This window comes from Vulpes vulpes, chromosome 12, assembly GCF_048418805.1.
Source record: "Vulpes vulpes isolate BD-2025 chromosome 12, VulVul3, whole genome shotgun sequence".
NCBI classification, from domain to species: Eukaryota; Metazoa; Chordata; class Mammalia; order Carnivora; family Canidae; genus Vulpes; species Vulpes vulpes.
The window spans coordinates 171,411,768-171,426,795 of record NC_132791.1 but is presented as its reverse complement, the minus strand read 5'-3'; the positions used below and the strand labels follow the sequence as shown (position 1 = coordinate 171,426,795).

At 42.9% G+C, this 15,028-nt stretch overlaps 1 protein-coding gene across 3 annotated transcripts in view; it reads left to right on the top strand.

Annotated features, from left to right (window-relative positions):
* Positions 1 to 677: 677 nt before the first annotated feature.
* HSD17B2 (hydroxysteroid 17-beta dehydrogenase 2) overlaps positions 678 to 15,028 on the top strand; it is an 86,451-nt gene continuing 72,100 nt past the window's right edge. For all 3 annotated transcript variants that reach the window (XM_072731451.1, XM_072731450.1, XM_025989053.2), the window contains exon 1: positions 678 to 1,132. In XM_072731451.1, the coding sequence (XP_072587552.1) occupies positions 703 to 1,132 (430 nt within the window). In that variant the 5' untranslated portion in view covers positions 678 to 702. The remainder of the gene's footprint in view (positions 1,133 to 15,028) is intronic.

Sequence of the window (15,028 nt, the reverse complement as noted above, 5' to 3'; positions counted from 1 at the left end):
CAAGAGACTGAGCGTATTGACTGCTGAGTGCCAATGCCTGGAGCAGAGCATGGCAGAGAATAGGGTCTCAATAAAGAGAACGACTGAATAAGTAGCAAAATGTGGCCCCTGGCACAAATTAGCCCGAGTAGATATTGACCATTATAATTGCATTATCATTGCTCTGATCTCTGCCTGGCATGCCTCCCTTCTGGCAAGACCAGAACACTTTCCATCTGCCAAGACTCTCTTCCTCTGTATTCTATAGGGATACAGAATCTCCATCCAACACTTCAGCCCGATGCAGGTGGGAGATGGCGTGCAGACACAAACAAAATCAGATGGCCCTCCCCTTCCAGATCTTCTGGATGTCACTGGTTGCCTGTATTTACACACACGCTCGCACCTCCGCCCGCCCCCTCCCTTGCCCCCAATCCAAGAAAGAACTTGACTGACAGTTATCTCCCAGGCTCCTAAAGAAGACATTTCCTATGGGGTAAAGGTTTTGTGCTTCACTGTTCAGGATGGAGTCTGTCAATTATTACCCAACTAGTTATCTCACCAGAGGTCATGAAAAAATAATGTGTGTGTTTGTTGTGAGTGAGTATGTGTATGTGTCATGTGTGCAGGTGGCGTCAGGGGAGCTATTGAATATGAAGTGCTCTGGTATTTATGTGAAACTGCTCACTGGTTTCAATGACCCATCAGGAAATATGTGCTTGTATGAGTGTGCTTAATCCACGCTCATTTGAAGTGTGCCGGTGCTGCTTTCTCCCCCTCCCTTCTCGTCTCTCTGTTCATATAACCGGGCTGCCTCCAGACAGCCTTTGCCCACTTGCCTCGCCGGTCCTGAGCACACAAAGGTGCAGCACGTCTCTGAGAATGAGTACCTTCTTCTCCGAGACGGTGTGGCTCTGCCTGGCTGTCACCGTAGTGCTGGGAGGACTAGCTCTTGGCAATCTCAGGAAGATCCCAGGGCAGATGAGGAGAAAGGTGGTCTGCCTGGCGGGCCTCTGGGGAGGGGCTTACCTGCTGTTCAGCCTGTCCCTCTCCTGGGGCTTGATCCTCTTCTTCCTGTCCTGTGTCCTCACCTATACTTACTTGTCTGGTCAAGAGTTATTACCTGTGGATCAAAAGGCGGTGCTCATCACAGGTAAGTGCACGGCCGGGCAATTCTCACTCAGGGCAGGATCTGGCACTTGCTTGGCCTTCGCAGGACTTTTTTTCAAATCGGGTTTAAAGATAAAATCTTGGCATGGAGTAAATGAAGGCACATCCCCACGTGTCTTTCACTACAGTGTTTTGTTTTGCTTTTTTTCACGAGATGAACTTGAAGACGCTGGTGGTAGGAGGGGACAGAAGGTGAAGTGCACCTAAATTACAATTTTGTTCATTTCCCAGGATAAACATGAATAAGTAAAACTCTGGTATTTCACGTGTTTTGTTGTACTCAGGAAAGCCTCATAGCTTTTTTTTTTTTAAGGCTTAAACAGAATTTTGCTCAGAGATTAATGCTTGGCTGTGTTCTAGGCTTGGGGGTCTTACTCCTTAGATGTGCAAGAAAGTTTGCAAAGTTTGCCTCTCTGTACTTTGCTGTATTTTTTAAATATCGAAGGGACTCTTACCCTGGTTGGAAATTTTGCAATCTGCCTGGCTGCTATCAAGAAAATGTGCCTCATCTCAACCTTTTGTCTTCAAATCTGTCATTAGGTTCTTAATGTTTCTTAATTGGATCAAGCTGGCAGTATGTCCAGGAGGCAGTTGCTTGTTAGCTCAGCTGCCAGCATTTTTCTTTCTTTGTGTTTCTTTTTCCACTGCAAGTGTGAAGCCAAATTAAATTCCTCTGTGTTGTAAAACTGGTTTGTTTGGTTGTGAAGTTTGAGCTTGGATGGGGCTTTACTTAGGATTACCCATCGATATCCTAACTCAGAAAGAAAGTCCTGCCAAGATGAGGCATCTGCTGCAGAAGTATTTGCCCACATGCTGACCCAAGGCTGTGACCCCCTAGTATGAAAGCAAACTTGGGGTGTGGATGGAAGCAAATCAGGGCTCTTCTTGTTTCACTGATAAGTGGGCCGTCACATGACTTGTACATTTTGCCTTTTACGTTAACCCAATAATGAAATTCTCTTTTAAGATAAAGTGCAAATTGGCACTTGTTGGGAGTTTTGGAATGCTATGGAAAACCAGCTTCTTCAATGGGGGAAAAGAAATACACCAAACAGTTCCAAGGTAGAAAATACAGTTGATCAATAGGATGTTTCTCTACATGGATGTCTAGTATTGTCTGGAGTCATGCATCTAGAAGACTGGGTGGGTTTTCCACTTTTTCACTAGAATTCTTATGGTGGGCTAAGTGAAAAGCAGTCCTAGCAGTCTAAAATCCTCTGTTCTATGTGTCATAACAAGTACCCATGGTCTTCAGAATAATTCCAGGTTTTTATTTATTGTGCTTTCCTACTTGCGCAAAAGACAACAAAATAATTAAGCATGTTCAAAACAAAACAAAACAAAACAAAACCAGCCATACTGTGCTTGATGAGAATGGGACACAATCTCTTGGAGGTCTAAATAGTCCTGGAAAATAAATTTCAGGGAGTGGTACTTCTCAGGCTAATAAGTAAAAATACTAAATCTTGGGGTAAACTGTGGTAAACTTCAAGGTGACTGAGAAAACAGGAATTCTCTCTTGCTTATTTATCTTCTCAATGTGCTTCATCCTCTGCTTTTGAAGATGCAGGCATGCAGAAATGCACAAAATACACACCCAAGTCAGTTAGCCTACATTAGCCATTGAAATGTCCAGATTGGTGTTTTGTTTTGTGTAAAAGTACTGATTCAATTAGAGACTCAAGTCCAGTAACTAATCTCTCCATGAAATGCTTAGCAATGAGAAAGCTTAGAATTAAGAAAGGAGCTGTACCCATTTAAGGGCAACTGAAATGTCTACTTAGGGTTCTTTGTCATTTTCATGAGGAATGCCACAGGTTCAGTATAATTCTAGAGACGGTGTCAAGACCTTTGTACTAAATGGAAAAATTTAAAATGAATTCATCTAGTCAGACTAGAACTCATTAAATAAGTCACCATGACTTGAAATAATAATCTTTGTTTCAGGTTGATCTATGTTATAAATCGCTATGCATTTTAGTGTGGTTAGGTGGTGGGGGAAGGAAGACGTGTCAGTGTCTCATCAAAAGCCTTGCATTTTATTCCTTTAACTGACAATTCAAGATTTGGAAACTTCTTTTAAAGAAATAATCTGAAATATGGAAAAAGGGTAGACACAAAACAAAATGGCATATTGACAAATTTATTCAGTGCCATCATTACAATAATGAAATATCAAGAGCAATAAAAATGGTGACAGGTAATGGCCTATCCTCTGGGTGTAACAATGGACAAGCATTAAAGATGACAACCACGTGACGGTGTCACAAAATGGAAAATTGGGCTATGGGAGACCCAGGGGATCCAGGTGTTTGAATAAGACTGTATCCAGGTCAGGGCGCCTGGGTGGCTCAGATGTTTAAGCATCTGCCTTCAGCTCAGGTCCTGATCTCAGGGTCCTAATATCAAGCCCTGTGTCAAGCTCCTGGCTCAGCAGGGAGTCTGCCTCTCCCTCTGCCTCTGCCTCTCCCCCTTCTCATGCTCTCTCTCTGTCTCTGTCTCAAATGAATAAAAATAAAAAAAAATAAAAAAAAACTTTAATTAAAAAAAAAAAGACTGTACCTATGTCACAGGGATAGGAAAACCCTTAAGGAAATTGTGAATGGCTGTATTCCAGCATCCGGATTTGTTTTCTCCCCTAAAATTCCTTCAATTCCTTTTATAATGAAAACATTTTAAGAAGAGATCATGTTAAAAGGATGAAGTCCATTTTAGTGCCTATTTAATTAGGAACCCAGGATAGGACAATTACAAAGACAAGTTCAAAAAAATAACCTTTTTCTTTGAGTCAGTTATTTCATTTTGCTAAAATAGTCAAAGTTCTTTTGTCTCAGAGACATATAATAGTAGTAAGAAGAAATACGCAAGCATAGAGCTTTTGAAATGCCATGTTTGTCTTCAAGGCACCTGAAGCTACAGTAGCCATTCAATTTTTTAAATGTGAAAGTAGTGAAGAGCAGGCCCATATGATTGCAATAGCATTTCAAACACAATACAGTGGAGAAAATGTTGAAGTCTAACAGGCTTGGGTTTGAATCCTGCATTTAGCTTGCCCTTGGCTGCGTTCTCCAGAAGGAGGGCTTGAGATGAGGGTGTGTGGGAAAGGGATTTATTAGGAACCTTTCCAAGGGACATTGGTTCTGGAGTAGGGAAATGGGCAGGGCAGGGGAGCCAGCCTAGCCGGGGTGCAGCCTCAAGGGAAGCTGGCTGAGAGTCAGGTTGACTTACTCTCCTGGGCTGATCTGGAGGCAGTGGGGGTCACATATGAGAGCTCTCCCCATTGGGGGCCAGGGAGCTGTAGTCCCAATGCCCTCACACCTATTAGTCATTGGTTAAGTAAGGGCTGTCACCCTGCCTTGGTGGTGGGGAGGAGGGAAGGCTTAAACTTCCAGCACTTGTGACTTCCCACGGCCACTGGCAAAGTGAGCTCTGGTGTCCTGGAGCAGCCCTAGCCAAATCCCAGGTACTGGCTGCTAAGAGTGGAGTACTCCATGGAGTGGAGCACACAAAAATGGCCAAAGGATCAAGGGCAATATGACATTACCTGTTACATACCTCTTAGTAGCTGTGTGACCATTGGTATCCAGCTTTGGGCTTTTGAACTTGTGCTTTCTCCTCTATAGACTGGAGTGACAGTACTCTCTCTCTCTCTCTCTGTCTCTCTCTCTTTCTCTCTCATAATGGCATTTGTGGATGAGACCGAGGGAAGGGAAAGAAGGAGGGAGGGAGGTGATTTTATGCATTAGGTGATAAGGGGAAAGGTTGATAGAACTGAAAGAACATAAAAAGAAAAATCTGACCAAGAAACGGAGAGAAGAAATAGTCATGTATTTATACAACAACTATTTATTGAGTGCTCAGTATATGTGGTGTACTGGGGGAAGGAAAGTAAAGACCGCAATTGCTATGTTATCAAGTGAGTGGATCAAAGTTCCCAGTTTCCCTTGACCTTTGACCACTAGTTTCTCCTCCTCCTCTGAGGTGGTGCATTAACCTTCTCAGCCTACCCTTTGACCTAGGTGGAAATCGCAAAGGTAACTTGATTTTCTGCCCTCAGGCCTTTCATGCAGGGGACTCCATCTTTCCCACCTACCTTAATTCAGCATCCACTGGGTGCTGGACACACACCTTGAGGGCTTCACAGCCATACTTAAGTGTGGCTGTGCATTGGAACAAAGGTGCCTTCAGGATGGATTCCCAAGTGTCTAGAGCCCAGGGGTGGGCGAGGCTGTAGTGCTGGAGGCTATGGAAAGCTTGACAAAAGAGGAACCTCATTAGGAATTAAAAAGTAGTTTTCTAGAGGGAAAATTGGAAGGTTTTCCAGGCTAATTGGTTCAGCAACTACTACATAAACAACTACTACTCATTAAAACTTGTTGAATTGGATAATTTTTAATGGGAATTTTCAAAACAGTGTAAAATGGGGGTTGGATAAAATTTGGAAGAATGTGGAAGTCCTTATTTAGGCTTCAAACAAAGGGTCCTTCCTAGTTGGATAGTGACCCCTTATGGGACTTATTAAGTAGTCTCATTAAGGTTCTAAAAGTTAATACTATTGGCACCCTCTTGGGATTTGGGGTCCTTTGGATTACTAAAATAGATAAATATTGACAGTGGGCCATGGGATGAAGAAATAACATCTCTGTGCTCAGAGTTTTACATTTTATATTTGATCCTCACAACTCTAATAACTTACATTTTGTGAATGTGTCCAAAGTCATTGAGCTACTAAGTAGCAAAGGTGGGCTAAAACCAGATCAGACCCACCTGCCATCCAAAGCCATGCTCTTAACCATTGTCATTACCAGTGTTACTAACTAGCCATAGTGTCTAGGCTATAAAATGTGTTCATTTAGTCAGCAAGTAAATGTTGAAGATCTATTCTGTTCATAAAACTCTGCTTGACGCGGAACTTAGCAATTGATTGGATGCAAGAGATCCAGATGATAGAAGATAAAATGAAGGGACCATGGAGACAGATAGGGATGTTTGGAAAGGATAATGATTTCAGAGATGCCACATGGTGAATTTGACTTCAGGTTTGATTTTGAGGGCAGGGGGCAGTACAAGTGGAAAGTCATTGGCAGTTGGAAATATAGAACGAAGCCTTGGTGAAGCTTAGGGAAGAAACCTGGAGGAACATGAGCCACATAGTGATGGTTAATGCTGCAAGGGAAGAGGTCTTTGAAGTATATAGTAAGGAATCATGTCCAGCATCAGGCTCCCTGCTGATCGTGGAGCTTCTCCTTCCGCCCCTCCCTTTGCTTATGCTTGTGTGTATGTGTGCATATGCTCTTTCTGAAATAAAACCTTTTTTAAAAATGAGGTATATAGTAAGGAATCAATATGGTCTGCAGTGAGCCTATAATCCAGTCTATTTCATTTAAAAAAATATGAGCATATATCCTGTTCTATCATTCAGTTTAAGCTTTACCTTAGCCTTCTACAAAGATGCCTAAAAAGGTATTGCTAACCCAGGTATGTTGTAAAAGTTGGAATCGCGATTTTGTTAGGCATTCTAGATGGAGTGTTTTTTTTTTTTTTAAGATTTTATTTATTTATTCATGAGAGACATAGGCAGAGGGAGAAGCAGGCTCCCCACGGGGATCCTGATGCGGGACTCCATTCTGGAACTCCCAGGATCACCCTGAGCCAAAGGCAGATGCTCAACCTCTCAGCCACCCGGATGTCCCTAGATGGAGTGTTTTGACTGAGGAATGAAAATACCGCCCCCCCCCCCAAATGTATTGTAAGCTGATTGAAGGCAGGAGCCAGGTCTCTTTTATAGCCATGTCCTCCTTCTCGGTCTCTGAGCCCACTAGAACTAATACAGTGTTAATAAGTGAATGAGCCTTAAGTGAACAAAGCAAGCTGGTGTAACGTCCTCCCCCCTCTTTGTGGTTATTGGTTAGATACACTAGTATTGTCCCAATCTGCCCACTGGCTTCAGTACTTATCTCTACTGGTTCCTTTTGCTAGGGTCACTCGTGTAGAAAGGACAGAATAGCACGGCCAAGCTCTGAAGGCTCCATTGTTCTATGGTGACTTAATTGTTGGCTTGTTCTGGACAGACCTTTGTGATGACTTGGTTCTAAGTATGCGCCTGTCTACCCAGGATGTGGTGCAAACAGAACATCCCCTGGCACTGATCAGGCTATTGAAACTGCTTTCCCAAGGGAAAATGTTGGACGCTGATGTCCCAGTCACCAGAACTTGGCTTCCACTCCAGCACTGCTGACCATATTCTCCTTCTTGACATGGCCTCCTTTGCCTTCTAGGACACTGCATTCCATGCTTCTCTCCCCTGCTCTGTCCCCAGACTCCTCCAAGCTCCACTTCCTATCTCTCCCATAAGAGGCCCCTATGACTCTCCCTGTCTGTTTTCTCCCACTCCACTCTCTACCATGGAGGTCCCACTTGCTCCTGTGATCTCAACAGTCTCCATATGAGACCTTCTGGCTCACATTCCCAGGATTTTAAGGTAGAACTTTAAATCTGGCATATTCTAAAACAAACTTATCATGTTCTCCTCTGACCTTTTCCTTTTCTTAACTTTTCTGGTTCTCACCTTTCTCCCAACTCTATCTCTTCTACCTCTTTCCCATCCCTGCTTCCACTTCTTTATGTCACCACTTCCTCCCTTACTGATGATTTCTTCATGGGGTCATCTTCCTTGGCCTAGCCTCCTATGTGCCAGCACCCCCTACCCCCAAGTTCCCTGCATTTCTAACCTCATATTATCTTGCAGTTTCCATGGATGGCTTCCTTTGCCACCTGTATTTGGGTGATGATCAGTCTTGTCCTGCCCAGATTTGTTTCCTGCACTCTGTGGCACATACCTACTCCTTCCTATCTCCTCCTAAATATACAAGAGTCCACCTGTCTGACTGCACTCGAAACTGTCCCTGAAATCCTGCCATCAGCCCAATACTCCCTACTCTGTTGATGGTGCTATCATCATCCACCATCTGCCCAAGTCAAGAATTCACAGCCACCTTTGAATCTTTCCATTGACCCACCCAAATCAGAAACTGGAGAGTTCTCCTCGACTCTTTCTTCTCTTTCTACTTTGTCCAACCAGTCTTTTATTCATACATAACTCAGTGACCTTTCCCTGCTTTTTGAATTTTTCCCTTCCTTTCTGTTTCACTGCCACTCTCTGTGTTCAAAGCTTCTCAGTGGACTCTTGTAATAGTGTCTTAGTCATTTTCACTGCCTCTCATTTCTCCATCCTCATGCTGCAGCCTGAATAATGCTTTTCTAGAATAAAGCTAACCAGTCCACACTTCCCCATTAAAATCCTTCTATTTCCCTATGAAATCTGAATGTCTTATGTGCAAATGTCCTTGACAATAGAGATCATATTATATACTACTTCTCTACTCCCCAAATTTCTGGGAAAGTAGTGGATATCTAGTAGCTATTCAAAAGTTGTAAGCTATCTAAGCCACTGTACTTTATTTCCTTTTTCAAAGATTTTATTTATTTATTCATGAGAGACACAGAGAGAGGCAGAGACACAGGCAGAGAGAGAAGCAGGCTCCATGCAGGGAGCCTGATGTGAGACTCATCCTGGGACTCCAGAATCATGCCCTGGGCCAAAGGCAGGTGCTCAACTGCTGAGCCACCCAGGCGTCCCAGCCACTGTACTTTAAGAAAAAAAAAATTCCTACCTTTTGATATAGGTCAAGAGTTGCCAGGGAGGTAAAACCTGAAGTTTTCAGAGGGTTCCTGGTACAAATAAGTTATTATCTCAAAAATGATCAAATTATCTTTGCCTATACCCTCAAGGTCATAGGCACCTTGTCCATTTGTTTATGTCAGTATCTTAACCTTAATTACCCTGCAGACTTTGGAATTTCCTATTTATGCCCTAAAGTTGAACTCTTTCTAGGTATTATTATTCCTTTGCCCCATCCCCCACCTTCTTGACTTTGGTGTTTGATGCTAAGCTCTCTGAGTCCAGAATTAGATTAGATCATAGGGTGTGAGCATGTATGTACTAGGACATGGTATGGGAAAAGGTTCTGAGGCAAGGCCACTGGCATCCAGTTAGTGGGTAGCTAGTTCTGTTGTATGTAATCAAACAGAGATAAGCAGATGACCTGGAATGAGGGAAATCAGAAAATCCAGGCCCTCAAGAGGACAAGATGGGGGCAAAGTGATGGAATGGAGTGAAGCAGTGATGGAGTGGAGTGAGGGGAACCAGTCCAGCCTGTATGATTCAGTGACCCCTGGGACGTCCATCCCACCTATCATCATCACAAAGTGGTGTTTCTCCTTTTTATTTTTATTTTTATTTTTTTTATTTTATTTATTTATTTTTTTGTTTTTGTTTTTTTGTTTGTTTGTTTGTTTCTCCTTTTTAATACAGGATTTACTACATGCAATACTCTGGCACTCCCTGACTCCTCCACATCACAAGATTCTTCCTCTGTGCTCAGAAATACCAGCTTCCATCGACTTCACGCTATAAGCCAGGCATTGGAAAGATATGTGTTCACTGAAAAACAATTCTAAAATTCAAGAATAGAAGCCATTAAGAACTTTGTGTGCAGAGGACTCAAGGTCCTGGATCAGGGGCATTTTAATTTGAGTCAGTGCCCAACATGGTCTTAGATTGAATAGAACCCAGATTCTACTTTTATGGGTCAAACTCTCTGATAGATAAACTGAAACACTGGGAAGGAACTGGGTTTCATTGAATCCTATTTTCTAAAGACTTGTGTTTACTGAGGTCCTGAGGCCTACAGAGTCAAATCAAACCTAGGCATCATTAAGAGGGGTGCCTGGGTGGCTCAGTTGGTTAAGCCTCTGGCTCTTAATTTTGGCTCAAGTCATGCTCTCAGGGTCATGAGATTGAGCCCCACATCAGACTCTAAGCTGGGTGTAAAGCCTGCTTAGGATTCTCTCTGTATCTCCTTCTGTCCCTCCCCCTCCCCCTTTCCCTCTCTTAAGAAAAAAAAAAAAAAAAAGAAGATGATTAAATTAGAAAGAAAACCAAAACATATGTGCATCTAATCCCAGGTCTGGTCACTGTCATTTGGGATAGGAAGGAGGGTGCAGTGGTTAAGACTACACACTTAAGACATAGACCTATCTGGCTACCAACTCATGCCTCACCATTCACTAGCTTTCTGACCTAGGACAAATGAATTAACCTCTCTGAACTTTAGTTTCCTTATCTGTACAATGGAGCTAATCATAAGACTGATCTCACTGAGATTGTTGTCGGGATGGAATCAAATAGCACACATAAAGGGCCATCTGTAGGTGGTTATTCTCATCCTGAGCCAAACAGAGCTGCCTGAGGGTGCTGATCAGATAGTCAAAGGATAGTCAAAGGATGAGGTTGCTAAAAGAGCCCTCCAACTCTGAAAAGAGAAGAAAGAGTGACCATGATTGTAACAGGCCCTGGAATATGAGACAGAGGAAATCACTCCCTCAGAAACCTCCCTCCCAACACGCACACCTTTTCTCACTTATAGTTTGAGAAGAAGCTTTAGAATAAGCCACAAAAATGTGTGTTCATGCACAGATAGTAAACCAGTAAGTCATCTTAGGGGAATATCATAATAGGACAAGGGGTTGGGATTTCACTGCATCCTGTTTCCCATTTGGGTTGGGTTTGGCTAGATGCAAGGGGTTTCCCCTGGCCTATTCCCCTCATTACAGGTCAGTTATGATATTGGGGAGGGGAGAAGTAGTGAGGGGAAAAAGCATTCCACTCTGCCACTGTGGGGTTTACAGAACCAATCATCTCCCAGTGTTCTCTTCAGGGTTATCCCTTTCATCCAGTGCAGTTGTTTGAATAGCCACAGTGATGGAAAACTCACTACCTTTTCAGGAAAATCATTCTACTCCTATATAATGGTAATAGTTGTAAATATCTTCCTTCTAATGAGCCAAAATATGCCTCCTTGGAACAATGCATTTAGTTCTGCCTGTGGGAATCACATAATCTAATTAAAGCACTCTTGCATGAGAGCCCTTGAAAGATATGAACTGTGTCATATCATGACCAAATCTGCTTTGAACTAAATCTTCTCATTCCTTTTTACCATTCCCCCCATAGCTGGGTTTCCAGAACTTTCATTATTCTACTCAGTCTTCTCTGGACCATTTCCAGTTTCTTGACATTCCTTTGAGATGTTGACTCAGACTTAACATCATATTCCATCTTGGTATGAGCAACACAAACCAGACTAGAGCTAATGAGGTAAAATGAAATCAGAATGAGTGTGAGGTTCTTCATCGGATGTTGCTTTGTCTGGTGAGGTCAATCCATAACAATCTCTTCTCCCTTGCTGTGTTCTGAACTGATTGAGATAGAGAAGCAAGGCAGGTGGGGATGGAGACATCAGCTTTATTTCCAACAGAAGCACTGGAGAAAGTGTCTTGGATGCGTGGTGTTCATGGTGCACCCACTCAAGACAGATTTGAAAAGTCTCAAGCCTCACATAAGGAAGGACTTGGGCCGAATGGCTATGCCTTCCCAGCCCAATAGCACTGACATTTTTGCCAGCTAGGAGATCCCGAGGAAGAGGAGAAAGCTTCCACATGACAACCTGGCCTCTTGCGCTCTCTGGTCTACTTCTCAGTCCTGATTGCTCTGAAGTGGTGAGTTTGTGAATTCTTCTGAATTGTCCTTTTGGCTCTTCTGCTAGAGAAAGAAGAGATCTTTGCATCAACTGAAATATTCTTGTTCTGTTCTGTCAAACTCAACAGATACTTTGCTCTACCTCCTCAGGGGAGGAGAGAGCAGGACACAGAGAAGGGCCAGGAGTGTCACACTGATAGATATCCTGCCATATTGAAGGGGGCATAGGAAGTGGGGAAGAAGTGCTCCCCTTACTATTAGGCTCTGAAAACCAGCTCTCTGGATAGAGGATGCTGTCTCAAAACTGCAGCTTGTGTGACAGAGGTCCAAGGAAGTGTGACTACAAACTTAAATGAGGTCAAGGGTGAGCTGTTTGCCCACAGTCTCCTCCCCTCCACCACCCCCCCCCCAACAGAAACACATACACACAGGTAACTGGGTGGCTCAGTTGGTTGGGTGTCCAATTCTTGGTTTCACCTTAGGTAATAATCTCATGGGTCATGAGATGGAGCTCTGTGCTGGGCTCTGCACTCAGTGGAGAGCCTGCTTGAGATTCTCTCTCTCTGCCTCTCCCTCACTCATGAGTGTGCATGCTCTATCTCAAATAAAGAACTAAATCTTAAAAAAAAAAAAAAGAGTAATACACATACAAAGCTTCACTCTTAAGATGTACCACATCCAAATGAAAGCATTAGACTACTCACTGGCTCTGGGCTCTTGAACAAGCTACTTTACCCCTTTGACATTAATTTTCCTCATGTAAAAGGTGGAATCCTGATTGCATTGGATTCTTCTCAGGATTAAATAAGATCATGATATATGTATGCTGCATGGCACATAGTATATGCTTCAGGAAATATAATGAGTTTTCCCTTTTCCTCATCATGTCCTGTCTAATAATCCTCTTGGCAAAGGAGACATACAAAAAAGGAGGAGTTTGGTAGTTCTATCTTCCATACTATTCATGAATGTCAGCTCACTGGCCCCATTCAGTGGTGCCCTGCTCCTTTGTTCATTTGTATTATGACAATTCATTGACTAGTCAGTCCTCTTTTTGTGATTAGCTGACTTTTGCAGGCCTGTCTAATCTGAGTTTTTGCCTACAGATGCCTTTCCTTCTTCCTTCCTTCCTTCCTTCCTTCCTTCTTTCTTTTTTTCTTTCTTTCTTTCTTTCCTTTCTTTTTTAAGATTTTATTTATCTATTCATGAGACACACACACACAGGGTGAGAGAGAGAGAGAGAGAGAGAGAGAGAGAGAGGCAGAGACACAGGCAGAGGGAGAAACAGGCTCCATGCAGAGAGCCTGACGTGGGACTGGATCCTGGGTCCTCAGGCCCTGGGCAGAAGGCGGCGCTAAACCGCTGAGCCACCCGGCCTGCCTTACAGATGCTTTTCCTATAGGTAAGGCTTCTCATGCATGGAGACCCTTCTTCCTGTGCCATATCTACCTGGGGCTCTCACCCTGTAAGGTCTGGCCTAATCAAAGTGTTCCTTGGGTAACCACTCTGGCCTTTTGAATTTTCTCCCTTGATTCTTTTCAGTCTTAACCCTTTCCTCTGAGGTGTCTTTTAAGTTTTTCTATTGGAGAAAGAGTCTTTTGAGGGCACTGAGTTATGAAGATCTTGCTTTGGGTAAAATGTTCAGCGGCCACCTTTTCTTCTGAGTCTCCATTTGTGCTCAAGCTGTGATGGGGGTGGTAGTGCTGAGGGATGAGTGTATGAAACCAATCTGAGCTGTGGCAGGAGACACAGCTGCTGGTTTACATGGTTCATGTTTTTTATTTTGTTTTGTTTTTTACATAATGAATTAAAATTTATTTTAAAAGGTAAAGTTTCATGTATCCTTTGAAAAAATGAAAATTCAAAAGTCATAGAATTAAGTAATGAGTCTTCAGCATTCTAAAGCTTTTCTAACAGTAATTAAAGTAGTGGTAATGTTTTACCCTTATAAAAATGTCACAGAATTCAAGTCACATCTTGGATCCTCAATTCATTCAAGTGTCTCATCTTACACAATCAGGGTTTGGTCAGTTTCAAGAGAAAATTCCTCCAGATATGTTACCCTTGAGTTGTCCAATAACATGGTCCATCAGCTCATACAGTGGATAGCTGGCTGCTCTGGCAATTGCAGAGCAATTGGTTGTTCCCGCCTTTGGTCATTTTTATGTAGCCATTTCAGCTCCATTCTGGACCCCAACTGTTCTTGACAATCCAGAGTTTATTGTTATTTGAATCTGTTCCTTCAAAGCCAAAGCCAACCACCAGGACACCATGATTCAGGTCTTTGTGGCTGTGGTCTGGATCATAATAATCAATGCCTGATTTATACAACTGGAATGACTGGTGGTATGCATCAATAGCAACAGATGTGCCCTATCACTGCCCTTTTCACAGGCATTGACCCAGTTCATGTTTAATTAACCACGTATTGATTGTCTGCTGTGTACACTTGAGATATGATGGATACAGGAGATAGATAAGGTTTTTGCCCTCATGAAGCTTAACTCTAGCGGAGGCAGGTATAAAACAAATGAACCAATAGATAAGGTACTGATGGCACTGCAGACTTTGAAGGCATGGATAATGGTTTTACTGTACTACTAAGAGCTACCTTTTATTGGAGGCTTCTATGTGTCAGGCACTGGGATTAGCATTTCCATACCTAATTGCATTTAATTCTTACAGACACCTTACCAGATCATTTTTAAACATATGAAAACATTTAAGTATGCAAAAAATAGAATGAATATTGACAACATGCCCAATAGGTGTATTCTAGAGCAACCATAATTGAGGGATTAATGAGATCATTTCTATTGCTAATCCCATTCAGAGATGAAGAAACTAAGGCTTTCAAGAGAGCATATAACTAAGGTCAGATAACATAACATAAAATATGTCAGCAGCAGTGCTAGAGTTCAAGGGGTGGCACAAACAGTGCAGATGGGAATGACAGGTGTGCCCCCTGAGGGAAAGGGTCGGAGACTGCCAAGTATTTCTACTAAGCTGCCCCAAGCAGTTTCTGGCTTTTGCATCCAGACCCAGGGTCTTATGGTAAAGCTGGCTTTCAGCAATAAAAGGAGGACTCTGTCACCTTGCCTTGGCAGCTCCAGACAACCCTAAGGATTGAACAACCAGGGACTTCCCTGGGGTTGCTCTCCATAGCAGGGCTATTTGTGTCCAATGAGAAGCCATTAGTGTCCTGTGCAAGACACCTTCTCATTTCTCACGGAGTCAGTCACCATTCTCCAAATAATCTCAGCTGTGCCCAGGGGCTGT